Source organism: Oryza brachyantha, chromosome 6 (assembly GCF_000231095.2).
Source record: "Oryza brachyantha chromosome 6, ObraRS2, whole genome shotgun sequence".
Lineage (NCBI taxonomy): Eukaryota > Viridiplantae > Streptophyta > Magnoliopsida > Poales > Poaceae > Oryza > Oryza brachyantha.
In genome coordinates, this window is record NC_023168.2 from 15,054,399 (window position 1) to 15,081,909 (window position 27,511).

The 27,511-nt window shown below is 39.4% G+C and overlaps 2 protein-coding genes across 2 annotated transcripts; both read left to right on the forward strand.

Annotated features, from left to right (window-relative positions):
- Nucleotides 1–9,979: 9,979 nt before the first annotated feature.
- On the forward strand, nt 9,980–12,180 carry LOC102700064 (transmembrane protein 258). The gene is made up of 4 exons (XM_015838241.2): nt 9,980–10,119; nt 10,234–10,334; nt 11,761–11,839; nt 11,959–12,180. The coding sequence occupies exons 1-4, from the start codon at nt 10,117–10,119 to the stop codon at nt 12,004–12,006; spliced, it is 231 nt and encodes a 76-aa protein (XP_015693727.1). The 5' UTR covers nt 9,980–10,116; the 3' UTR covers nt 12,007–12,180.
- A 9,514-nt stretch (nt 12,181–21,694) lies between these two features.
- LOC102718659 (L-ascorbate oxidase-like) lies at nt 21,695–27,111 on the forward strand. The gene is made up of 5 exons (XM_015838400.2): nt 21,695–22,079; nt 22,292–22,384; nt 22,562–22,774; nt 25,515–25,709; nt 25,812–27,111. Exons 1-5 carry the CDS (start codon nt 21,804–21,806, stop codon nt 26,787–26,789), a joined length of 1,755 nt encoding a protein of 584 aa, XP_015693886.2. The 5' UTR covers nt 21,695–21,803; the 3' UTR covers nt 26,790–27,111.
- Nucleotides 27,112–27,511: the final 400 nt, after the last annotated feature.

Sequence of the window (27,511 nt, forward strand, 5' to 3'; positions counted from 1 at the left end):
ACGTGTATGCCACGTAGGATTAAAACTGCTTTAGAAGTGCTCAGAGGGTAATTTGTCTTGTATGAATACTTAAATGTGTAAAATGTCCTGTTTCGTTGTTTGGGGGTAATTTGGCCCGGGGGGGTAATTCATATTTCTTTGTTTTAATAATAAAAGGTCACATTCAATGTAACTTTATTAATAAAATGTCACATTAAAAGAGAGGGATATCGTGCTATAGGACATCATAACTTTGTGGTTTTAGTTATAGAACATGACAAAAGAAATTATTTGCATAATATAGTTTCAAAATATGGTTATTTGTGAACATCGTGTCTATTTATGAGTGATAATGGGCTCTTCATTGTTGTCAGCAAAATTTAAGTGTTAGGTTTAAAAAAGAGTGAGAATGAAATTTTGTAGATTTTTAAACTAAAAATTTACTAGGGCTATGTATAATTGTGAAAGGACCCATATATATATATATATATATATATATATATATATATATTGATCCATTGTCGCCCCTAACGCATGTTAGAATATTTATTTCTGGTTAAATATAATATAAACATACTTTCCACACTATTTCCCTCTCGTAATAAATATTGTGATAAGCACAACATCCATTGTACCCTCATCTTTTGGCTTTTAAATATACTTATAAGCAAAAATTTAAAACTTTAATCCTAAATTTGAAGTTGATTTTAAGATTTTTTTATCATGGTTTATTTTTTAGTTTTGTCTTTTAGATCGTTATGTACACATCTATAAATGTTTTATTTACAAATTATTTTCCGTATATGTCATTTGGCTTTTTTGTAAAAAAAAAAGAAAAGATGACCGCCCAAATATACATGTTTTGATATAATTTAGTGTCTTTTTTTAAAAAAATGATTTTATCGTATCCTAAAGCTAAAACCATAAAGTCATAATGTTCTTAAAAAATGCCTAAAATAAATAACACTACCATAGTTTTTTTAGACGAACGACTGATAAAACGTCCTATCCAATACGGCATTACATCAGCTATAATCAGGTGTTGTTAATTAATCCTTGCTCCAATAACATTTTTATCCGGGTTAGCAAGTAGCTAGCTGGGCACACTGTATGCTTGGATGGTGGTTCCTACATTATTGTCAGTGTGATGTCCGCTGTTTGGGATTCTCCCCGGCGACGTGTGGTGCACATGCGACGTAGGACATCGGATTCTGTGGGCAAGCAGAAGGAGATGATTATTACTAACTTAATTTCTCCTTTGAATAAGACATGATGCTCTGTGGAGAAGTAGGTGGGTGCCTCCAAATTATTGGGCTCGATGGATCTTTCTCTGTCTAGTGAGTGCCCTTTGTTCCTCCTAGGATTATTGCAACACGAATCCTATCGCTGTGGAGTGACCAGGGAGGTTTTTTCAGCTCAAAAATTAGCATCGGAGGATGGTTACTTGCCTCTAAAAATAAACCACAAGATTTACTTTGTCATAGTGACCCACAAGATTTTGTCATAGTGACTGAACCAAAAATTTTAAATGCCAATGCGAATGCGAAGTCAAAGACTAATATGTTCGTCGGTGTTGATCGACGCTAACCATATAATTTTGTTACTACAGATGGATAAGCTCTAATAATTGTCTAGGGTTATATGACGACTGATGTCCTAAATGAGTTTATTCTTTTTATAGTTCTAAATGGCTCTGATAGACTCTTGAAGTCTATATTTTCTTATACTTAAAATAAAATACTTGCCTCAGGCTGGGAACACCATGGTTCCATGGCATAGAACGGTTAATTTCTTATGTCATTCAGGTTCTACGGCATTCAACCTTTGATTTTAATAAGCAAGACAATATATATTAATCTTCTTCGTCGGTTAAAAAAGATCCTTAAAATTAATGTATTACTACCTCTTTCTCATAATAACTTTATTTTTTGTTTGTTCGTGTCCAACGTTTGACCATTCGTCTTATTTAAAAAATTTATAGAAAAACTTAAAAAATAGTCACGCATAAATATTATTCATGTTTTATTATCTAGTAAAAATAAAAATATTAATTAAAAAAATTTTAAAAAAACAAAAAGTCAAAACATTATATAAAAAACTAAAAAATGATCTTATTTCATGATCGAAACAGTATTCTCTTTCGATAAAGTGGAGATGTAGAAAGGGCCTCGGTGTGGATATGTGGCCGTGCGCCATCATTACCCTACATCCACACCATCATTTACCTCGGAGCCAAAATTGACTGTCATCTATCCCGGCTACCGTCATCCTTGACCCAACAAAATAAAATAAGTAGGACAGACATGTTAGACTCCAAATAGCTCCAATGTTTGGCACAGACTATGATCTATCCAGTCAAAGAATGTACTCCATATGCCCTAAAATAAGTTGATTTATAGAGTTTAAGATTTACAATGAAATTCCCCCCTTTGATAATTATTTCCTAACATCTAACAACACTATCTATCTTTATTAATAAGGACTACTTTGATCTGTTCCTCACTGTTAACAGCATAATGTAAGTCATTTTAATTTGTACTAATATCAATGACACCAAATATGTTTTATTAAATTCATCATTGAATATATTTTTATACTATATTTTTTACAAATATTGCTATATTTTTTATAATTCAGTCAAATCAAATATATTTTATTTATGATGAACGTAAAACAACTTATAATAGGAAACAAAGTCAGTATCAAGCGTGAAACATATTATGCACTCATTTTATTCTTTGAAGATAAAATCCCATTAATCACCGCTTTGGAGATAGCTAGCTGCAATATACTAACTTTTTACCATTATTATATTTGGTCATAAAGACCCATATGTCAGAGACGTATGAGAATCCACATGTCATGTTCAGCAAGTGACGTATATGTGATCAACCGATTTTAAAAGTGACGAAAGTTAAATACCCCAATTAAACCTGGTGACGAGAAATAATGTCAAATTATGAATAACATATCCACCTGACAATACTTTTTTTTTTTGTGAAACTGACTAACAAACTGGTGTGCAGTACATAGGATCTTTCAAAAGGTGATAAGAGAATAAAATAATGCTGTGGATTATGTACTGCCTTTGGAGGAAAAGCCCAGAAATGTCCTTTTTAAGGCGTACTAATGCTCTGGTGCATGTGGTGGCTGCCACTTCGCTTTCGATTCCGGACCAGGAAAATGTGGACCAATATAAATTTTCTCGATGTACTATACTTGCAACCGAATGATAAATTTGCTCCTTACAAATTTGACAAAGCATTGCTCAAAAATGCCTTGCAGTCGTAGCAACACATAAGAAAACCTACCAAGTTTTTTTTTCCTCTTACGAAATTTTGGTCAGTGTGGTTACTTTTTTCAAACTCCTAATTATACTGTTCCTTTAAAAAAAACTGTTTTTTATTTGTTGGTATTTTTTGAAGACTTTTTCAAGACCAAATAATAAGCTTTCTAATATGTAATTATTTTATCTGTACCTGGCCTCTTATGGTTGCTACTCCCTTCGACTTAACACAAACACCAATAAAAAATTATAACCACCTCTTGTTTAAAACTCGTTGATGCATGTATGAAAAAAACATGACACGTGCGTGAAAATTTTTATTAAATAAATATTTTTCATAAATAATTTTATTACTAAACTACCAAACAAAATATTTTCAAAACTGAATTTTTTGGCCACACCCGTGTTAGTAGTATGGCAAAAAAGCGCTGCCACGCAACCTGGTCGGTGTGTCATGGCGTGGCAAGACAATGCTGTTAGACCATCGATAATGATGTGACAAGCTGTTTCGCTACTTCAATATTGGTGGCGTGACCTAAAAAGTTCATACGGTGAAAATATTTTCTCCGGATATTTAGTAATAAAATTATTTATTAAAAATATTTAACAAATAAAAAAATTTCCACGTGCGTTGCAATTAAACGCAGTTCGCAGCATGCTCGTCCCCTGGAACCGAAAGTCCGAAACCCCTTGAACTGTTGTACTACTGTTAGGAACAAGCCATTTTGGCCTCTGTACATTAGCAGTGCGTGAAACCGGCAGAAATTTTTACTATTTTTTGAACTTTTTTATTTCTAATATTAAAACTAAACCATACCAGTACTTATTTATAGATAAATGCTTTGGCCATGCCACCTCATTTATGTGAAAAAAAAGTCATGCTATGAGTAATTGATGTGATTGTATTTTTTTTCCACGGTCAAACAATTAACACCATTTAGATTAATATGATGGACTTATATAGTCATGTTAAGAGTCATAGCGTGACCGAAATGTTCTGATCTAAAAATAAGTTTGGTAAGCGTTTAGTTTTAAAATCAAAAGATAAAAGGTTTGGTTCTCAAAAAAAAAATAAAAGGTTTAAACATTAAAAAAAATCAGAAATCGTAGCAGCAGACCAGCCAGCCATGAGCCGTACTATTAAGCTACCGCACAGTTTTAGGGCCCGGTTGTTTTGGAGAAATTCCAACCCATTGAAATACGTGAATGTATAACTATATAAATTCATGGTTAATTAGAGCATGTACAATAACATACTATAAGCCAGCTATAAATATATTTTAAGAAGATAAGAGAAGAGAGAGAAGAGCAACAAACTACAAATTTATAGCTAGCTGCAGCACGAACTCTAAAACAAAATATGTGTATGATAGGTGGGACACCTATTAATAATATCGGTAGCAGTCATGATAGCCGCTACGCCTTTGTTCACTTCGGAAAAACAAGGGGAATTTAACTATTTGCTACTTTTAGATTTGGCAATTAGCCAAATACTCTCATTAGAATTGCACTTATTATTTTATCATTGGAGAGAGAAGTTTTTCTATTTTTTTCACTTTTTACACTCTACACTCCATGTGCATGCCAATATGGAATAGACACGCGAAATTACCACTCTACCTTCATTGTCATACAATGTAATTAGCTGCAATGTAGGGTTGAATCAAAAACAATATTCAAGGATTAGTTAATATCCAATATCAAAAAAATGAGCACACTTGTGAGCATTTCTATTTATTTGGAGCTGCAAAAGCCAACAAAATTAGGACTATGCAAAAATTGTCAAACAGATTTCAGCAAACAAAGTGTAAAAATGCAAATGAAATTTAAGTGGTTAGTATAATACCCGGAACACTCTTATTAGCATGGGTTTTTGCTCTAATTATCCATGGGCAACCCATACAATTGCATTTCCCTCTAAACGTATCATTGTCCGATTTTTCGGTCACTAACTCAAACTCATGAACAATAGTATATGCTTCACTGTCATTCTGAACTCATCGATAGAAGGGTAAAATGTCCCCACTGACATATTTGGCAATTTTTTAGATATTAAATAGTAAATAATCCTTTAATAATGTTTTATTCAACACTATATTATAGCTAATTGCATGGTATGACAATTACGGTGAAGTGGTAATTTTCGCGTGTGGATTTTATGCTGTCGTGCACATGTGGTAATGTAGAGTGCAAAAGTGAAAAAATAGAAAAGTTTCTCCCTACAATGATAAAATAATAAGTGTATTCTAAAAGGGTATTTAGCTAATTATCGAACCTAAAAGCGATAAATAGATAAATTCCCCTGGTTTCTTGTACATATCTCTCCAACTCTTCTCTGGTTGTGGGTGGCACTAGCACGTGCGACGCCTACGACGAGGCCGAGTGGTGGTGGTAGCTGGTGATGGCCGAGCTCTGAAAAGCAGAGCACAACCCTTTCCGGCCGCGGCCACGTGCCAACCACACCCACGGCCGGTGAGGCCCGGTGAACCCAGGCCGGCCGGCCGGCCGACCGACGACAAGGGCAAAACAGTAACACAAACAAGCTCCGTGCGGCTGCTCTGCTGCAGTGGCTGTGCATGCACTGTGCTCCACAAAGCGTATCTCGGTTTTGTGTACTTGTTTACTGCGACATTAGTTTTATAGTTAGTACTACTATGGCTCGAAAAAAATATTTTTGGATTTATTTGTTAAGCGTTTGACCATCTGTTTTATTTAAAAAATTTAAAAATAAGTCACATATAATTTACTATTCATATTTTATCATCTAATAATAATGAAAATATTAATCATAAAAATTTAAATAGGACGAAGAGGCAAACATTTTATCGAAAACTAAAAAATAATTTATTTAGAGTAGAGGCTGTATGACTTGTATCTGTATGACAACCTCAATCTAAGGTTGAGTAGAAATAATCCTCTGCTAGCCTCTAGCCAAGCCAATTACTCCTGCCTTTTAAACTCCTCTCCATATTGACTAAGGATATGTTCATTTTGCAAAAACATCATATCGATGCATACAATCACATATTTGATATATTAAACGTAGTCTAATTACATAACAAATTTCAGATTTCGCCTGAAAACCACGAGACGAATCATTTGAGTCTAATTAATACGTTATTACTGTAGCACTTATGGCTAATCATATCCAATACATCTTTTGAGACGAATGTTGTGATGTTTTTGGAAAACATTTTAGGAACTAAACAGGATCATTTTGGCGATCCTACTCCACTTATTATTCGTGGCTCCTACTTTTCTATCTCTCTTCTTCAAACCCCCCACCCTCCCCCTCTCTCCATATTCTCATATAAGCGTGTCACTCACCTCCGGCATCACTCCATGGCCGCATTCCAGAGTTGTAGTGCGAACAGGCTTGTTCGTGGCTGCTTGCGACAACAAATCTAATCGGCCACGTAAAACCAAGAAAGCCAATTAGCTCATGATTAATTGAATATTAGCTTTTATAAACTTAAAAATGGATTAACCTGATTTTTAAATAACTTATATATTTTTTCTAAAAATACACAGTTTAGCAGTATACGCGTGAAAAGAAAAGAGAAAATAGTTTGCCTGATGTATGCTTGAGAACGCGTACAGTAGTGGCGCCACCGTCATCGTGTAATCGTAGCAGCGGATGCCTTGTTTCCCTCGGCCTTGCTCTAGGCCTAAGCGGAAGGTGCGACCGGCAAAGGCCACAACTGGAGCGGCCCAGTTCAAATGTCCAATATGGTGTACGAGCGACACCACGTCATGCCACTCGGCAAGTGGCGGACTATAGGCATGTTTGAGGGAGTTTCTTCTAGCTGCAGCTTTTTCTAAATGCTGTTTCTGATAGAAGGTATCCCAAACGGTTCACTGCTTCTGAGAGTCTGCAGTTAAAGATTCTAGAAAAATGAACTAATAATCCAGAGGCTGGAAGAGTTGGGTTTAGTAATTCAGATTCTCAAAAAGCTGGCTACCTTATAGTTGTTTCTCATAATCTAAACCTTCTCAGACAGACCCTTTAGCTCTCAGCTATAGCAGGAAGTAGCGGTGCCCAGCATGGTTCCATACGTGCACAAGCACGATACTCTCTCTCATGAGCCCTTACTGAAAACTAAAGTTTCATTCTTACCTGTCGCAGAATATAACTATTTCTTGGACTAGACATGGACATTAAGAAAGTATGTGAAAATAATTAGAGAAAAATAATGATTGGTTCAGAAGATAGATATTTGAAGAAAATTAAATGAAGAATGATTATGACTGATTGAGATGTGGTAATAAAGGACCTAATCCTTAGGTTATTTTACTACCTTAGTTAACTTTTAAAATTTTCAGTTCAAAATTATGTAGAATTTCAGCTCATCCTAGTTTTGTTTGCAAAAAAAACTTGGACACATGAATAAAAAAAAGAAAGATCAGGATGGATCCGAGGATGGGATTAACCTGATCGAGAAAACAACCGACAGAAGGGGTGACCCCTTCCTCTCCCGGAGGTAAGCCACCAGATTCGAAGAGGGGCCAGAGAAGAGAAGTATTAATTTTTTTCTTTTTTCTTTAATCGCCTAAAGTTTCGTGAGAACAACGAAGGGTTGAGATCGAGAGACATTTCTTCAAAAACATATGACATTATCAATCCGTAGATTAGATTATCATCCATGTGTTCTAGGTAAAACTGTCACCGATCAACTGCCCCAAATGCTGATATAGTACATGCCGCTGTAATTTCAGACATGGAAGAGGCTGAGACACGTATACCGCACCATGCACGTCCGACCATCTACTTCTACCTACTCGTAGAGCGCAGGCATGTGCTTCACTCAGTTGCATTCCGTCTCGTCTCGCCTCAATGGCGACACGGATACGAGTTAAGGACGTAGGTGGACCGATCCACCAACTCGCTTTTATAGGCCAATTAAACGAGTTGTCCATTAGGTTATCCACTTAATTGATCTACAAACGGGTTTGTGGACCGGCCCACCTACACCCCTAGATGCAACGCGTGTATTATGAAATTTTATCTTACGGCGAGAGAAATTTCTTTGTTGTGTACTCCGTATCATTTTGATATTTTTCTCTTTTTGGAAGATTCTCAGATCATCTCTAACAGCCTAGCCAATTGTCTCTATAGCTAACCAGCCAACGAAAAATATAATGGTATTTTTCATACAGAGAGACCAACCAAATCTTATTATTCATAATTCATACTCTCTTCGTACAAATATATGATGTTGTTTAGTTCAAAATTAAATTAATCAATATAAAACAACAAGGTGGGATGGAGTATCGTTTTATAGGGTTATTTTTATACCAGCCAAAAATCTTGGATAACTAGGATGATGGCTAGTCTTCTGGAGATGTTTTAAAGCATCTCTAAGAGTTTGCTATCCCTACTCTTTATTTCTGTTTTTTTGGCAAACTGAAAAAAAACACACACTCCAATAGTTTATCATATGACTTTTTCAAATTTAGCAATTTGTCATGTCTTCTCGTTTACGTTTATATTTGGGAGTCCAAGTTTGATTTGTCATCCAAAAAAAGTATGACGTACTTCTCTCCCCGCGTGCACGAAACTCGCACACGCCGTCTTCGTCTCCTACGTGCACCACCTCTGTGCCGTGCGTCGCTGTCACCAGGAGCCGCCGTTGCAGGTCACCTCTCCAGGCCACCGCACACCGTCGCTCTGCAGTAAGTGTGGCGACAGCATGAGGTAGGAGGCGCGGCGACGCGCGGAACAGAGAGAAGGTGGCACGGGGAGGCGGCGATGCGCGTAGTGGGGAGGCCGGGGCGGGGCGGTGAGTGAGCAGGCAGCGGGGGTGAACATGGATCGGCGTGGAGCCGTGGACAAGACTTTTAACTTTCAGATTGAAAATAACAAATTATGGGTCTAATTTTAGTTTTACCAACTTAAATATACCAAACTATTGGAGATTGAGTATAATTTTCTTTGCCATATTATCTAGAGACTTGCGAAAACACCAGATTTGGGAAACAAATTTTGCCTAGCTCTCAGAGATACTCAGTTTGGCTAATCAAATTAGTTAGCTATCTCCATCCCCACTCAATTCCCATTGAACCACACCAATGGAAGACATGAGCTATGGATGGTTGGATTTGGCTAGCCTCTTGGAGTTCATGAAAAATATGACTAGATAATTTTTTTCTATTTAGTTAGGCTTTTAGAGATGCTCTTAGCCAGCTAATCAATCCAATTGGTGAGTGAAATGACTAGACGAGCTAAATCGTCTAGTCTCTTGACGTGGTTGTTTTATTTACCCTGAGCAAAATCTTAGATGGCTAGAATAATGACCAGTCTCTTAAAGCCGCTCTATATATATATAAAAGGATATAGTAAAATATTTATAACTAAACTAACAAAAAGAGATCTCTAATCCTATATCCCTATAGTACTCGAGGACACGGAAAATTGAGACGAGTGATCTGAGCTTGTCGTATCTTTACTTGTGTGAAACAGCAAAAGAAAAAAAAAAAACTTTACTCAAATAACGGCTCCGGTGTGTTTTACACCACCATGGACATGGACAGATGCCACACACAATCTCTCCCACACATCTCGCCGGCTGTGGGCCCGGCCCACCCGTTCTAGGCCCAGTGAAGGCCCATAAACTATTCCAAATAGGCCACCTGATGGGCCTGGCCCACTAAAGCCCCTCTCCTTCTATCTGGGCCATCAGATCCAAATCCAACGGCCCACAAGGATACTAACGCCTGCCCAAAGAGAAGAGACGAGACGAGACGAGAGGCGTCCACCGCTCGCTGCCCATCAGATCGCCGCGGCGGAGACGAAGGCGACGACGGCGAGGTCCGCGCGGTGGTAGAGGCGGCATCGGCTCAGATCCGGCGAGATGGTGAGCCCCACGGGTGCTATCTCATGTGGATCTAGGGTTTTTTTAGGGTTTTGCGAGGCTACCGTGATGCGCTGACCCTTTGCTGTTGTGGGTGGCGGTGGTGGGGTTGGGCAGGCGGCGAAGGCGATCTCGAGCCCCGTGCCGGTGGATTGGTACCCGACGCTGGCCGTCGTCATGGTCGCCGTCGGCCTCATGTTCACCGCCTCCTTCTTCATGTAAGCCGGCTCCCACTTACCCCCGCCCGAAGTATGTGTGTAGTTTGTGGTATTTTTTTGTGGTAGTTGGTCCAATCGGTTCTTCCACGCGTCGGATCTGATTGCTTCATCGCTGTGTAGTTTGATCTGTAGGTTTGTAGCAACCTGTCCTCATCACCAAGGGGTACGTACACCTTTTACCTTTCGGAGCTGTGCTCAGAATTGTGTTTCAGCTTTAGAGGTTTAGGATAGTTGTCGATGACAGCGGGCTTAGCTTTTCATCAGTAAAATTTCATGCCTGTGGTTTTATTGTGGATGTTGGCGCATTTCGATTTCTATTGATTTAAGTTTTGCACTCTTGGTAGGTTTTAATGTTTATGTGGAATTTGGATCTCTGCACCATGCTTCCAGACATGTGAATGTACAGTTTGCCATGAAATTCTTTTTGCTGTCCTCACTTTAAGCTTAGTTTGGCATTGTATTATGTACTCCTCGTAAGCATCATCTGTGAAGTAAAATTCTTGCGTGTATTATTGTTGTGCAACAGAATTCCCTATCCATAACCATGAACATTAACCAATGTAAACAATTTCGAAAAACCAGAAAAACCTTTCCAAATGCATTCTTATCTGAAATTTCATGTCATGATTAACACTTTGAGATCAAGTATTTAGCTTTGTAAATCAAGAGAAATCATACTCTTAAATTTGGAAACCAAGGTATATATTGTCCAGGAGACCAGGACTGCTGTCTACTATCCGATTATCAAGACAATTGTGTAGCTTGCTGAAAGTGCCAATGTGTTGGGTATGTTAAACCAATCAGTGGCCTCTGCCAAGCTGATAAAGTGATACTATCTGGCCTAGTCATGATCAGTTTTAGGAATCATGATTTAACCTCATGGGTTGTCAGTGGTAAGATTGAAAAATTCAACCTACCAAGACTACCCTTAGACTTCTGATCTTGTTACAATCCTAATTAAGAAATGTAAATTCTATGTTCTAGTTTAGTAAACCTTTGTATTGTATCGAGATGTACTTTCAGGATTCCTTCGTGAGAACATGATAGCCAGTAGATTCATGCTCTTGCTCAAGAATGATCAGTTTTTAGTCTTTAGTGCTGAGTTATATGGTTTGCCTGGAAATACATCTTATTTTAGTACAAGATGATATTGTTTTGCAAATCAGGTGCAGATTATAGGAATGAATTGTTAGCACTGTTGTAACACCGTCTTTTATTTTTCATATGGAAGAGCAGTCTTCTCAGAAATGGTTAGTTGTTTTGTTCAGAACCTTGGAAATGTGTGTAAAATATTGTGAACTGGTTATGAACCAAATTGTATTTGTAAACATTCAAGATTGATTGTTGAATAGTAGAATTCTACAGAGCTTCAATGAAGGTAACAGAACACCCACTTATATTTTTCTACTGGTTTGGTCTATTTCAGCTATGAAGCGACCTCATCCAGGCGTAACCGTAGCTTAGGAAAGGAGATGGCCACAGCAACCATTGCGTCTGTTTTTCTGGTATGTCCTTGTAAGAAGAGTCCCACCCACCCCCCCCCCCCCCCCCCCCCCGCCGCCCCCCTCTTTTGTAATTCGACATGATTATCAATGCATATCTAAGATCTTCCATTGCACCACAGGGCTTTGGATCTCTTTTCGTCCTCCTTGCAAGTGGTGTTTACGTCTGATAGCCTGGGCCATGCAGAAAACATTTTGGTTATGTCGTGCATTCCATAGTTATGTCCATCAAGGATATGGCAGGTCCTGAAATTACGTGTATTTTACAACTTTCTAGGTAATATGCCTTATCGACATGGATATGTTTTAGATAAATTGATGAGAGGTACTATTAAAATTGGACCGATATGGTGAAACTTATTTTTAGGCCTGCATTATATTATCAATCCATTACTTAAAAGGTTGCTCAGTTGCTGAATGCTGCATGTTGCATGGATTTCGCAGGTGTACCTGTATTTCCAGAAATAGTGGTATGACCAGTTGGTTAACACTGTTTTTCTGACAAGATTTTGAACCAAATATTTAAATTTAAATCATGCTTAGTAGCTGTTCTAAATATTAATTTTGTAGCATAAAGTTGGATTCGGACTAGTTACTGGTTGGTTTACACCTGTAGTATGTAGTGCTGCGTCGTGGATTTGGGAGTACGTGATCATTGGTAGCATTGCCTCTTGGGATGAAAATTCCTGATCATTTGTCTATTGTTTTATTTTTGTACCAGGCGTTTTTTCTCGATACTATTTTTGTTTGTCTGGAAATAGTACGGAAATGATGTATAGTGTTTCCTACCGTTTTAGTAGTATACTGTTTTTCTACGGAATTTTTGAACAAAGTACCATAAAATACCGACAACTCATCATAATATGGAAAAACACCACCATAATCTTTGTTTTCTTGATGTTTATGCTGTAATATCATTATGAAGTATCCAAATTATGTGTTGCTTGAATCGTCATTAATATATGTCTATGACATGTATTTATATTGTATGCATGATTATGACTTGCTTTTCCATGTGACACATTGTTTCGGTGGCTCTGTCTCCACAATTCCATTTTCAATATTTTTGATGTTCTGACAGTATTATCATTTTTGAATCTACCGTTTTGATTTTGTTTCCTGGAGAAATTCAATTCTGTTTCCGTGGGAAATGGTAACGGGGCATTTCTGTGATCCATGCCCGGCTTCCTTAATGCCGTGCCTTCTACAATTCCGCCTTGTTGAGAGACCAATTGAGCCCAAGAAAGCCCCGAGTAGACCTTTACCATCCTAGATAGACTAGCATCTGTATATAAGGAGGGACATTTTAACTCATATAAATACTTTGGAGAAACAACCCAAAGAAGTATTGTTCCTCTCTTTTTTTTATTCTTCTCTGCTATTTGTGATTGCGAAAGTTTGCACGTTGCACTCAATACTTGGATGAGACACTGCGGCAATGATCGTTTACTGGGTGCAAACTCTCACAATCACAATACAGACACAAAGATATGGTGGTAGTATTTCTGTAATGTTCTCTCCAGAGTGCACAAGTGAGTAGGGTTAAAGGAGCAAGATGGAGAATGTTGGGCCCAAAAGGCCTAAATTATTTCATTTTAATTGAGTCCTTACTAAAACCCCCGATATGCTAGCATCTCTATACAATATATAGAGGTGATATCTTATTACTCATTTAAAAATGGATTAATATAATATTTCAATCCAACTTATATACAACTTTTTTAGAAAAAAATAACATACTACCTCCGTCCCTAAATGTTTGATGTCGTTAACTTTTTTATGCACGTTTGACTATTTGTTTTATTTAAAAAATTTATATAATTATTAATTATTTTTATATCATTTTATTTATTGTTAAATATATTTTTATGCATATATATAGCTTTACATATTTGACAAAAAAATTGAATAAGAGTTAAACGTGTATAAAAAAATCAACGACGTCGAACATTTAGGAAGGCTTGCTCACCGATAACGACTTGAGTCTGTCCCCTTCTCCTACCAATCGAATGGAGGATATCCTTCAACTGTTTGACCAACCTAATTTTGATCCCTTGAAAGAACTTTAAAACCATATGGAAGTGACCCCTAAACATTCAAAACTGGACAAAATATTTGCCAATGTTGTTTATGATACAAAACTAAAATGCTCAATGGAAATGGTCATCATAGATTGCGAGTTAACAAATGTTTGCCCTGTGTGAGTGCTCACCTACAAACCTGCGGTGCTTCAATTTAGGACAAGGCTATTTGTGGGGAATCAGAACTCCAAATCTCCACTAAGTTGTTTCTTAGGAATTGTCTAATTTACCTCCTTCACTCTTAGCTCCTCAAATCTCTCTAGGGTAGGGATAGCTTGATGAGATGACCACCGAAGGCAGCGGAAGGATGTGTTGATCCAGGGCAATCATGGAACTTAGGAAGTAGACGTGTAGCTCGAGGTGGCATGACTGATGGTGATTGAATGGATACAAAAGCTTGAGGCGTTAGCGAATAAGCGTGGAGCTTGTGAGCAGTGTCATGAACGGAGACGAAGCGGATCTCCCACAGAGCCTCAAGCTCGGCAACCTAGGTCCACAATCTAGCAAGCTCAATGGGAAGGGGTAAAAGCTAGGGATTTGGATCCCATGCCATCTATACCGTGACTGCAACTTATACAGTCACTGTATAGCTGTTTAATCCCAATCCAACAACCCAAAAAATTTTATGGCACTGTTTATATGAAAAACACTGTAACACGGGTACTGTAGCATCGTATTATGACCTTTGGTTAGAAAATGGACGGTTGAGATCCGGTACAGTCCTTACCATGTAGTTGGTATTATGACTGCACCAGATTGAGTCCAAAAGCTAGGGGAAGAAGTAATAAGAAGGGACAGATATGTAGGCTGTTGGATTTTCTTTTTAAAAAAATTCTTATGTAATTGCATGTTAGACTGAATTACGACATAGGACCAAAACTGCTTCGGTTTGGAAAGAGGATATTATAAAATTAAAATTAGGTTTGTTTGATTTTGAAGAAAAACATACATAGAAATTATCTGGCAAAATACTCGTTTAGCCGTTAAGTTAACGTGCCCTAGCTCGGTAATGATAAACAACGGGGCCTTGCTTGTGAGTTGAGTACGAGTGACAGGTCACTAGCGACCTCCAAGTTGTGTGTACAGATCGACATCCCGCAGAGTGTTGCACCCAGTGGAACAACCAGCGCGTGGCCGATTTGTCCATGTCGTGCGTGGACCGGAGTACTCGCGGAGATTGCTAATATCTAATATTTATTTTTTCGTGTCCAACGTTTGACTATTCATCTTATTTAAAAAATTTATATAAAAACTTAAAAAAATTAGTCACACATAAAGTACTATTTATATTTTATTATTTATATTTTATCATCTAGTAAGAACAAAAATATTAATCGTAAAATTTTTTTCAAATAAAATAAATGATCAGACATTGGACACGAAAAAATAGAAAATAATCTTATTTCAAAAGACGGAGTTACTGGACAGAGTTAGTACGATGCATGGAAACGACTTGTGAGTGTGCACGCCTGGAAAACGAGAAGAAAAAAAAAATGCAATACGGTACGCCGACGTGGTCCACCTGCTGCCGGCTGGCCGCGCTGACAAATCTGGCGCTGCGCTGAAAAAAAAAAGGCTGCATATTTTTTAGCTTTTGCCGTCGTAGTAATCCGCCGACGTATCAATAAAAAAACAATAATATCCTCTATTTTTATCAAATCTTAATATAATTATTTTCCACTTTATTTGTTCTGAATACATTTATTTTATACGTTTATAAACTATAATGTAATAATTACTCGTAGATCAATAAACTTATTTTGAAAAAAATTAAATGATAAAAAAATATTATTATTTTGAGACGAAGCCAGTTAGGAATAGTTTGGCTTTGTATGTGTATGTATGTCTCTGTCGGTTTTGTCAATTGCCACTGCGAGTGAAAAGAGCAAAGACAGACGTCGTCCTGCTCGTCGACCGGAAAATTCGGTATGTGTTCCTTCGTATGCGTTGTTGTCGAGGTAGATATTCAGAACGAATAGTTTTCTGCATGGGGAGTTTCACCGAAGGAGCGTTTTAGTATTATTAATATTTTAAGAGCGGACGGACAAATATTGCTGGAGACATATAACATTTACGGTTACGAGAGAGTTTTAATAGGCGAAGCATATGACCTATAGGCATACAGTTGATAAGCCATAGAAAAATCAATAAAGAAAAATAACTATTAATAAATGTTTTATATCTATTATCTATGTTATTAATGTTTTAAAAGTTAATACTATACAATACTATATAAACATAATAACCTCTAAATTCAAATTTTAAAAGTTAAACAGTGACTACGCCCGACAAGCCATCAAAGATCCGAGCGGACATAATATTTATATGTACCGAGATTTGAGCGCACCAAGTCTCCGTTGTTATATTATTTATGATTCTCCTTTTGCTAAAGGAGTATAATTCCAATAGATGCAACAAATCAATTCAATGAACCGTTGGTTGGATTCTTGCTAGCTTATTATCTTAGACAAATGACTCTTCAGCAGTGCAGCTGTGTACACACCAACAGTGTTGAAGTGGCAGTCACCTTTGCTGGTCTAACTGGTGCACACTATGAATGCAATTTGGTGTACAATTGCCAAAGGTGAAGAAGGTTCATATATAAATGTGTGGATAATACATGACTTGACACGCAATTTTTTTTCTTCCTTTTCTTTCTTTCAGTTGACACCGGCTACTTTAACAACACACTTGTGGCTACGCTGTGTCTGTGTCCTCCGTTGTGTGTGCTTGCTAACAGATAACCCAAAGAAAAATTTCACATGAACATATTCTTTGGGGAAAAGGAAGGCAGAAGTGATCTATTACCTCTGTTCCATAATAAACTTATTTTTCGTTTTTCCGTGTCCAACGTTTGACCATTCGTCTTATTTAAAAAATTTGTAAAAAAAACTTAAAAAAATTTATCACGTATAAAATACTATTCATATTTTATTATCTAGTAATAATAAAAATATTAATCGCAAAAAAATTTCAAATAAAACAAATGGTCAAACGTTGGACACGGAAAAACGAAAAATGAGGTTATTATGGGACGGAGGTAGTATATATTGGTGTGTGCGCACTGAAAATGCAAAAAAGGACATGATGATTGTCTCACGAGTCAATGCCATAGGAGTGTGAAGTGGGTGAGAGGTGACATCAAAATGGAAAAAAGAATAAAGTGTCGGGTTAACTTTTTCTCGTATTTTTCCTATTTGGCACCGCGGGGTGTTAAACCATTTGACATTTTCGACACGACGTAGATAACTATCGCACAAGATAAGGAGGAGAAAAGTATAGCATAGGTAAACTATTTTTCAGGTATAGCAAGGCCACAAGGGTAACTTCTTGAGTAATGTTTGGGTTCGTTTCGCTAATTACACTTTAGCCTATACATAATTATATAATTAATTAGATTTCTTTACGAAGACATAATAATTTACTAAGCTCAAACCAAAATGAACGGCTGAGATTACACCGTAGTCCCTAATGTACGGTCAGAACTGTATGGGATCTGGATTTGGATCCAGTGCAGTCCCTAGTGTGCCCACAACACACTACGGCTGTTTGATTTAAGTCTAAGAGTTTGAAATTCTTGTGGCACTGTTCATTTGAGGAAAGAACTGTGTACTTACTGTAGCATGGGAACTGTGGTGGTTGATCTTATCCTTTCGTTGGGAAAATAAATGGCTGAGATTAATTGTAGTCCCTAACGTGCAATCGCAGTTAGGACTGCACGGGATCTCAATTCTTTTGTTACCCTACTTGTGGTTGCTGCAGTATACTTCGAGTGGAGAATCTGTGCTGTAATAATTGAAATGACAAGGAAAGATATGGATTATATCCTTTGGTGGAAATGACATCATGCATGCTCAACAAGATCTTAACTGCGAGGAGAATGGGAGTAAATCAATGAGTGACATCAAATGGCATGGGAAAAAAGTAATGCATTAATTTCTGTTCGGTTTTTCTGGCCCATTTGGCATTGTCAAATGTTTCGAGAAACTCTACTTGACAATTGTGGTGCAATGCATGAAACTAGGGTGGTTATGGTTTGACTTTTTGAGAAAAAAAGATGAAATGGTGTATTTATAAATAAAAAATAATTAGTAAATAAAACTATTATATATGTGTTATTAGTAACGTAAAAGTAGTGGCTGAAAAATAAATTACGATAAAAAACCTTAAAATCAATTTTAATTTTAAGGTTGAAAAGAATCAAATTTGAGCTTATAAATTTAAGCAGAAGTGAAAAGACAACGCTGCAACAGGGGCAGAGCTTCTCTACGGGTAGGGGGTGCCCAAGAACCTATTTAGAAATTTTATTTTAGAGTTTATCTATTTTCACCATATATACATCACCTTAATTTAAATTTAGGCACCCATAATAATCTAAAATACGTTCAAAGCACTAAAAAGCAAGTAGATGACACCCATTATATTTCATTTTAGCTCCGCTCCTGACTAGTACAAGACTAACCTTGGCACCTGGCTCAACTGATTAGATTTCTTATGGTGTAACCTGTCTACCTAGGTTTAAATTCTAGATTAACACGGATGCTCGCATTTACTGCTAATCCGAAAAGACATCACTTCCTGATTGACACATGTCCGCACAATTCTTAGATGCTAAGCAGTCATCTCCTACCTCAACTGAAACCACTAACTTTCTCCTTCTCTCAACCTGCCTTCCTCGATCCTTGGTTGAAGGCCCAATCTTTGAGTAGTGTACATTCCGCATTCGGGAGCAGCGAGCTCGACCAATTTTCCCCTCTCTCCTGTCCAATCCCACTACTTCTCTTCTTCCCTTTTTATTTCTATGGAGGTTGAAGCTTTGAAACCTAATCTTTTCATTTATACTTTTCTTATAAGGTAAAAATTGAACTTTTAACTTTAAATTTAGAGTTGATTTTTAGGATTTTGCTTTACTAAAGTTTATTTTATAGCCTTTATTTTTAGATAACTAAGAACACATATATAAAATTTTTATTCATAGATTACTTTTTATTTATAAATATACTATGCCCTGTCAATTTTTGGCTCAAGGCTGCTGTGGAGCACCGCGGCAACCAGCTCAACATGAGGGGTGGAGCTATAGTATTCCATCGGGGTTAAACGACCCCGATAACCTTAAGTGAAAATCATGATTAAATTGTTTAGACAATAAATAGAATGGTGCTATAAATCAAACATCCTGATAGTAATAACACCGATAAACCAATTTTGTAGCTCCGCCCCGCTCGTCATCCTGCCGCTGGGGACACGAGCAACCTTACTAACTTCCTTACCCAGGAACCAGGAGCACAAGTACCCGGGTGCACGGCTGGTCATGCTGCAGCAGTGAGGAGGAGGATGGGGGAATGCATGCGTTTCATTGCCAGAGAGAGAGAGAGAGAGAGAGAGAGCCTCTAGCCAAGGAATCAAGGAGAACTGGAGAATGAATACAGGGAGGTCAGAGCTGGGAAGCGGCCAGGAGCGAGAAGGAAAAGATGGCCCGCTTTGATGTAGAAGATGAAGTGCTCCGAGATTCGTGCCGCACATATGTCAGTCAAACAACAAAGTGAGGTTTTTCCGATGAAGGACGGACCTCGATCTTGCACAATTTTCTTCCTCGCCCAGGGCACCAGTAGCAGTGTATGCCCTGTAAATTCGAGGTTTTGACTCTTGTTCATGCTAAGTATTCCCTCTCCGTAATTATGACGTAGATATATAAAATTAGAAGTAATGCTTAAAGTAACTTTAGCAACAAATAAATCACAATAAAATAATTAATATTTATATAATTTTTTAAATAAGATGAATCGTCAGAATATATAGATTCAAAAGTTAAAAATATTAAATAGAAAATGGAGATAATAGTAATTAATTGTATCACGTAGCTATAAATATGATCTTCAAAATGATAAATGTGTCCAACCACGACTGTAAATCATAGCGATCAACCTGATAGTGCCTAAGCACTAGATAGTAGATGCAAGATAATGGGTATGGATGTGAATTTATCCTGAAGATAAAATCGATCGAGGATAGATCAACAAGAAGGCGTGTGCAAGAGGGGACATACACTAGCTTCCAAGTGGATGCAATAATCACCCAAATCCTTTTCGAGATTATCTAGTTAATGGATTGAAATAATCATCATCTATCTGCAAATTAAGAGAATAGCTTGTTACAGCTTAATAAAATCGATAATACCTTGCGTGGATGGTACTTAATTCCATAAGAAAAATACGGTCAAAAACAGACAAAAAAGCAGTTCCCTGATATCATAATTCATAATCATGTCATATGTATCTGCATGCATTGTCTGCTACCTACTCATTTGCTACTTTGATCTTGACTCTTAAGCCAGTAATTATGAGCAAGACCACAATTTCACTTCAACATGGATAACCATCATCTCATCTCTGCAGGAACAAAGCATGGTGAATTAAGATGACATGACAATGGCACTATGGCCGCGTTCGCCGCCAAAGTAACTGAACTTACCCCTCGTTTTCGACGCGTATGCTTTCCAAACTGCTAAACGGTGTATTTTTACAAAAATTTTCTATGGAAAAGTTGTTTAAAAAATTATATTAATTTATTTTATATTTTTTAATAATTAATAATTAATTAATCATGTACTTAATCTATTGCTACGTTCTCCGTGCCGGGGTAAGTTAACTTACCACCTTCTCAACGAACGCGGCCTATGAAATGCAAGTTGTATTGCCCACTAAATTAGTGTGTGCACATGCACAATCCTTTATAAAAAATAATTATGCATTTGTCACATTTGCAACTGCAAATGCTTTGTTTTTTTCTGTTGCAGCTCAGCCTAAAACGAGCATTAGCTGTCTGCATCTCAGCACAAACAACACACCTAGAGATCTTGCTTCTCCCTAACTAATTAAAATCTGCCAAATGTTGCATCAACAAGAATTTTGGCAGATGGCTTGATTAATGGCCGTAGTCATGAATCGCACCTAGTAAAAGGACTGTGCGCACAAATTCAGAACCCCTGAAGACAACAATATGCTTCTTTTCAAAAGGGGCAAAGAAAACTGTGTGTTCAACTTTGCATCTACCTTGTTTAAGAAAAAGAAATATGAGAGAAAACCTTTACAAGATGCAAAGTAGTATTGCCAAACATTATGTTTATGCATACATACCAGGGCGGATCCAGCAGAGGTGGCTGATTGTCTTATTCCTCCTCCAGCCTATACTCTTCATCTTTTTCTTTTTTTTCCTTGCTTCCGTCCTCTTATCTTTCAAGGGGATTCAGTGGGTAGGGGGTTTCTCCACCACCCACGCTGGATCCGTCCCTACATAAATATGGGGAAGACCGTGTGAATTTTTTTTTCAGCATGACAAACCTACGGATTTATACTCGTACATATATATAGTCTCTTGCCTAATACCATTTGGTAATTAAGATAGAAACAGCGCACACACACCATCACATATAAAGCGGCTAACATACCCCAAGAGGCTACATGATATGAGCTTCTTTGTTCCTTTGGCAAGAAATGTGCAACAAAATGAGGAAAGCTGAGCTACTCTTCTTCATAGAGCTCATGTAAGCAACTCAACACACACACATGTATATACACCTATTTATGCATGTGTGCCAAAACAAACCTAACTCCACTACACACATAAAAAAAAACTTTTTCTTGCAAAAAAATGAAGAGAAATGCACATAGAAACAGATGGTGAGCTGTGTGACCTCAAAAATTGAACAGAAAAGAAAAAAAAACAGAGAGAGAGGCTTTTTGGCTAGTAGTATAAAACCTTGACAAGGCTCCTCCCCATTTCAAGTGTGAGTGCTTCACCTTTCCTCCACTTACTAGTCTTTTTGGGGGAGCTTCAATTCTCGCCATTGTTGCCTCGAGAAGGTAGCTCGAGCTTGCTTTTCTGCCATGAGGCTGCCGCCGCTGCTGCTCTTGGTGTGCTGCTGCACTGTCATGGCATGTGGTCTCCTGCCGCAATGCGCGGCGGCGAAGGCGAGGCACTTCCGGTGGGAGGTGAGCAACATGTTCTGGTCGCCGGACTGCGAGGAGAAGGTCCTGATCGGCATCAACGGCCAGTTCCCCGGGCCGACCATCCGCGCCAAGGCCGGCGACACCATCGTCGTCGAGCTCAAGAACGGGCTGCACACCGAGGGCGTCGTCATCCACTGGCACGGCATCAGACAGGTCAGTGAAGCACTGATCAACGACTCACGCAAACCCCTGCACTCTGCAGCTGCTGTGCGTGTGTGTGTGTCTTCGTGTTCTTCTTTTTTTGTATCCCTGAAAATTGTTGATGATTTCGAGAAGTGCTGCTTGATTTCTGATCATGAAAAAGAAAAACACAATTCGAAATTTTGAACGTTTGCATGGGCTGTGTCTGGGATCGATTGCGACAGATCGGGACGCCATGGGCGGACGGCACGGCGTCGATCTCCCAGTGCGCCATCAACCCTGAAGAAGCCTTCACCTATCGCTTCGTCGTCGACAAGGTATATATACTACGACTGATCCATCTCATCTCATCCCTTTTTCAAGATGATCCAAACCATCACTTGTTCATGCCAAGAAACTCAAAATTCGATCAGAATTCAACTCAGTAGCTGAAGAATATAATTCAGTTGTGACATCTGAATGATGGATGGATGGATGCATGATCGGTGATGCAGCCGGGGACGTACTTCTACCACGGGCACTACGGGATGCAGAGGGCGGCGGGGCTGTACGGGTCGCTGGTGGTGGACGTCGCCGACGGCGAGGAGGAGCCGTTCAGGTACGACGGCGAGCTCAACCTGCTGCTCAGCGACTGGTACCACGAGAGCATCTACACCCAGATGGTCGGCCTCTCCTCCAACCCCTTCCGATGGATCGGCGAGCCGCAGGTACCGTTCACTCGTCACTGTCTGTCTCCCATGAGCTGCTGCACTGCTTCAATTATCAGTGTCTCTGATGAACTGCGCTACTGTTCTTGCAATTATTGTTAAGAGATCTAAATTATGCATGCACTTCTTTAGATTCTTCTTGGTTGTTTGTGGTTATTGATAGTTTGTGTGTTTTTGCTGATGAAAGATTATTTGATTTTTTATGAGCTTTTTACCATCCATGAAAAGTACCTCAGGTATCAAAAATTTTAGTACAAATTTTTGCTACCTTATGGTATAATTTATCTTCAGATACCACAACTTTTATACTAAAAAGTATGATAATTTGAGTTACTTTTTTAATAATGATAAAAAAAACACTTTTTTATAGCTATTTGGTGATATAAACGAAAAAATTAAATACCAAATTTTTAAAAATTTGGTATAGAAAAGTGAGGTAATAAACTTTGAAATAAAACTTTTTCACAAAAACCATTTAGCAGTTTGGAAAACATGTACATAAAAGTTGAGGGATAATCAAGAATAATCTAGGTAAACGAACATAGTCTAAGTGGTAGTTGAGACCGTTTGTGATACAGTGCTTCGAATAGGTTTTTTAAGGACTTTAGATATCTTTCAAAAATTGGTACCTTTTAATTCTATTTAGTTTAGGCATTATGACAATAGAAAACTTGCCAATTGATGCAAATCAACTCCTCGGTTGCCTTATAACTGGTGCAACTCACATTGTTTCAACTTTGAATAACTTAATTAGAAGTACCTCCTTTCAGAATACCATATTTAGTTCACTGCTGAATGATATGATTTGCAACAATTCACACCACTAAATTCAATTATTGGAGTGGCATACAGATGTACATAACAGTACAAGTCAGGGTTTGCCTCTGTTTGTTCAGAGAATAGGAGTACTTGGTTTAGTTTTAGAAAGTTTAGAGTCTTAAGAAATGTTTAGTTTAAGGTAAGTGCTAGGCTTGGACCAGCCACTAAAACTAATTAAACATAGCCGCTCAAAGATCTCAGTTGATAGTGATGAAACTGACCATCCACACAACAAGCTTTCCTTTTCTCAAACAACACCAAAAAGCTGAAGATGCATGCATGGTCCACTGAAATGATCAGAAAGGCAAACAAAAACAATGTCAGCCCCAGCCCCATTGGGGTTCCTAGAAAGAAACACTCCCTCTTTCAAAAGCACATCAAGTAGATAACACTTTGGACACAATGCCAACAGCATATGTACAGCCAAGTCAGAAATCAGAATGGATCATGTTCCATTGCACAATAATGCAGATCATAGCTACTACACCCATCCATTCACAAATAGATGTCATTCTAGATAGCCTCAAACTCTAATTCCACTAATATTTTTTTTTGAAGGAGCATTCCACTAATATATGACTTAATATGTGGCACTGGTACACTTGTCACTGAAAAATAGTTTTATGTAGTTATATTTTAAACAATTTTCAAAAATATATGATGACAACTAATGATCAAGCATATGTATTTGAGACTCTGTGTTCCTAAATTTTTGGACAATAAATAGAGAGTTTTTTTAGCATCACTGAAAAGTACCTCAAGTTACCAAGAATTTTAGTACAAATTTTTAATACCTCAAGTTACCACACTTTTTACACTAAAAAGTGTGGTACCTTGAGATACTTTTTTAAGTATGGTAAAAAAAACTCATAAATAGAAGTATAACTTTCGGCCTCTACGCTGGTTAAGGATACATGCAAGGATATTTGTGAGCACTAGAATTTGAACTATGGTAATTGGAGTCATGCATCCACAAACTCCATCATTGTACAAATGGTACTTCCCCTTATGTTTTCCTGAATGAAAGGTAAAAAAGAATAGAGAGAGTACTGTGCTACCTGGTCTCACAAAGTCAGAATTACATTACAATTTTTCTCAAGAGATGTTGGAGGGTATCATGTAGGAGTAGGCCAAGATTAGGAAACCAAAAGGACCATGTTGATCACCAGGCCACATGATTTTGTGATGGGACACATGCTGCCATGCTGCAAAGGAAAAAAAAAAAAAAGGCATCCATGCATGCAAGTTAGGGCCTTTCTTTTTATCGTTGATCTTGGGAAACCGTCTTGCAAGATGTATGATGAAGCTAGTACTATTATTGTGTGGGGAGGGGAGCATTGGGCCTTTGGTTGCAGCAGGAAGCAGGGAAAAGGTCAAGCCAGAATGAGTGCATTGCACACACTGGCTGATCTTTTGCTTATGTGCACATGTGTTGCAATGCAGTCCATGAACAGCACTGAAAGTCTGAAAGGCTGAAATCATAGTGTTTCACCGCTGAGATATACTATTACAAGAAGTTTGGCATCCCAGGCAGGCAGGCAGGAAGACAGGCAGATAGGTTGACAGGGTCTGTGTGCCAGCATGTCAATTGTTCATCGATTCTATTATCTAAAACAAGTGCTCAATTTTTCATCTGTCAGTTCAGTGTGATCTGAATTCTCTCTCTCTGAAAGCTGCAATCTGAACCAAGAAAATAATTCAGAATTCAGAATCTTTTTTTCCTAAAGGAAAATTGGTAGGAGCTCTGCCTGACTAATTCAGTATTCAGAATCACAATGCAAATGCCTGTTGATTGCTGCTGCCTTTGTGAAAATCTTTCATGTGGCAGACAACAGTACATGCTGTTCTGATGAGTGATGAGAATCTTTACCTGGATTTCGTTCTGAATGTTTCTGATGACACGAGCTGTGTTTCTCTGCAGTCGTTGCTGATCAATGGGAGGGGGCAGTTCAACTGCTCGCTGGCGGCGGCGCACACGCCGGGCGCCAAGCAGTGCGCCGCCGCCGCCGGTAACCGGCACTGCGCGCCGGTGGTCCTCCCCGTCCTGCCGAACAAGACGTACAGGCTCAGGGTCGCGAGCACCACCTCGCTGGCTTCCCTCAACCTCGCCGTCGGGGTGAGCAATCCAAACAAATTCAGGAGTTAATTGTCAAAAAAGATTAGAAATTTTGTTTGGATTCTGCGAATGTGTGTTTGAATTCTGGAATTGTTTTGGAAGAATCACAAGCTGACGGTGGTGGAGGCCGACGGCAACTACGTCGAGCCGTTCGTCGTCGACGACATCGACATCTACTCCGGCGACAGCTACTCCGTGCTGCTGACGACGGACCAGGACCCGTCGGCGAATTACTGGGTCAGCGTCGGCGTGCGCGGCCGACAGCCGAAGACGGCGCCGGCGCTGGCCGTGCTGAACTACCGGCCCAACCGCGCGTCCAGGCTGCCGTCGGTGGCGCCGCCTACCACCCCGGCGTGGAACGACTACGCGCACAGCAAGGCCTTCACGTACCGCATCCTCGGCCGCGCCGGCGCCACGCCGGCGCCGCCGGCGACGTCCGACCGCCGCATCGAGCTGCTCAACACGCAGAACCGGATGGACGGGACCGTCAAGTGGTCGATCAACAACGTGTCCATGGTGCTCCCGGCGACGCCGTACCTGGGCTCCCTGAAGATGGGGCTCAAGTCGGCGCTGCCGTCGTCGGGGAGGCCCGCCGACACGTTCGGGCGCGGGTACGACGTGACGCGGCCGCCGGCGAACCCGAACACGACGGTGGGGGACAACGTGTACGTGCTGGCGCACAACGCGACGGTGGACGTGGTGCTCCAGAACGCGAACGCCCTGGCGCACAACGTCAGCGAGGTGCACCCGTGGCACCTCCACGGCCACGACTTCTGGGTGCTCGGCTACGGCGACGGCGCGTTCCGGGGGGACGCCGGCGACGCGGCGAGGCTGAACCTGAGGAACCCGCCGCTGCGGAACACGGCGGTGATCTTCCCGTACGGGTGGACGGCGGTCCGGTTCGTGGCGGACAACCCCGGGGTGTGGGCGTTCCACTGCCACATCGAGCCGCACCTCCACATGGGCATGGGCGTCATCTTCGCCGAGGCCGTCGACCGCGTCGGCGAGCTGCCCAAGGCGGCCGTCTCGTGCGGCGCCACGGCCACCGCGCTCATGGCCGGCGCCGGCGACCACGTGTGATGGTATCTCCATGCGTGCGTGCGTGCATTCTCATGCACATGCACGTTGCACTCTTCTTCTAGTAGTTGGTAATTAGGGTTCCTAATTTAATTTGGTTTTGGTTTCGCTCATTTTCTTAGGAATTAAGAAGAGATGATGGCGTGTATGGGTTAATTAATTAGCGTGCTTTGCGATCCTTGGTGGATCGGATTGGATTTGCTTTGCTTGTTGGGTGAAGAGCTAGATCAACTCAAATAGCATGAGGTGTCACTAATCAGTCTCACTGTTTATCCATCCAAAATTTAAGCTAAATGGGATCAAGACAACCATGTTGTTTTGTGTATGGCTTATGTAGAAGAAAGATTTTACTATTGTTGATGGATACTTGCAGATGTGTCATAAATTTTAGGAACTGCCCGTAGCATATTTGATAGGAATCCCCTCGACAAAATCTTATGAATGTTGGATATTGGATAAATATGATCCAATGCCATACACCCCTTCATTTTTCTTCCTTAATCCTTATCTTCCCTTCCACCTCAGACAATATTTGCCCGCCTCAGAGGCATTCCGGCACGGGCCTGACCGTGCCTAGGTCGTGTCGGGCCGAGTGGCCCGTTTGGCCATCTATAACCGAGACACAATTGGTACTGCTCTTCGATTCATAAGCTTTGTTGCCCCTATCCCGCCTTCTAATCCCTCTTGTTTCCCTCGCCCTTGTCTTTACGTCAGCCTATCCTCTC

Coding starts and splice junctions, on each gene's coding strand:
- LOC102718659 (XM_015838400.2), top strand. CDS start 21,804: ATGAGGCTGCCGCCGCTGCTGCTCTTGGTGTGCTGCTGCACTGTCATG. Junction 22,080..22,291: donor ACTGGCACGGCATCAGACAG/GTCAGTGAAGCA, acceptor CGATTGCGACAG/ATCGGGACGCCATGGGCGGA. Junction 22,385..22,561: donor ATCGCTTCGTCGTCGACAAG/GTATATATACTA, acceptor TCGGTGATGCAG/CCGGGGACGTACTTCTACCA.
- LOC102700064 (XM_015838241.2), top strand. Junction 10,335..11,760: donor TTCACCGCCTCCTTCTTCAT/GTAAGCCGGCTC, acceptor GGTCTATTTCAG/CTATGAAGCGACCTCATCCA. Junction 11,840..11,958: donor CCATTGCGTCTGTTTTTCTG/GTATGTCCTTGT, acceptor ATTGCACCACAG/GGCTTTGGATCTCTTTTCGT.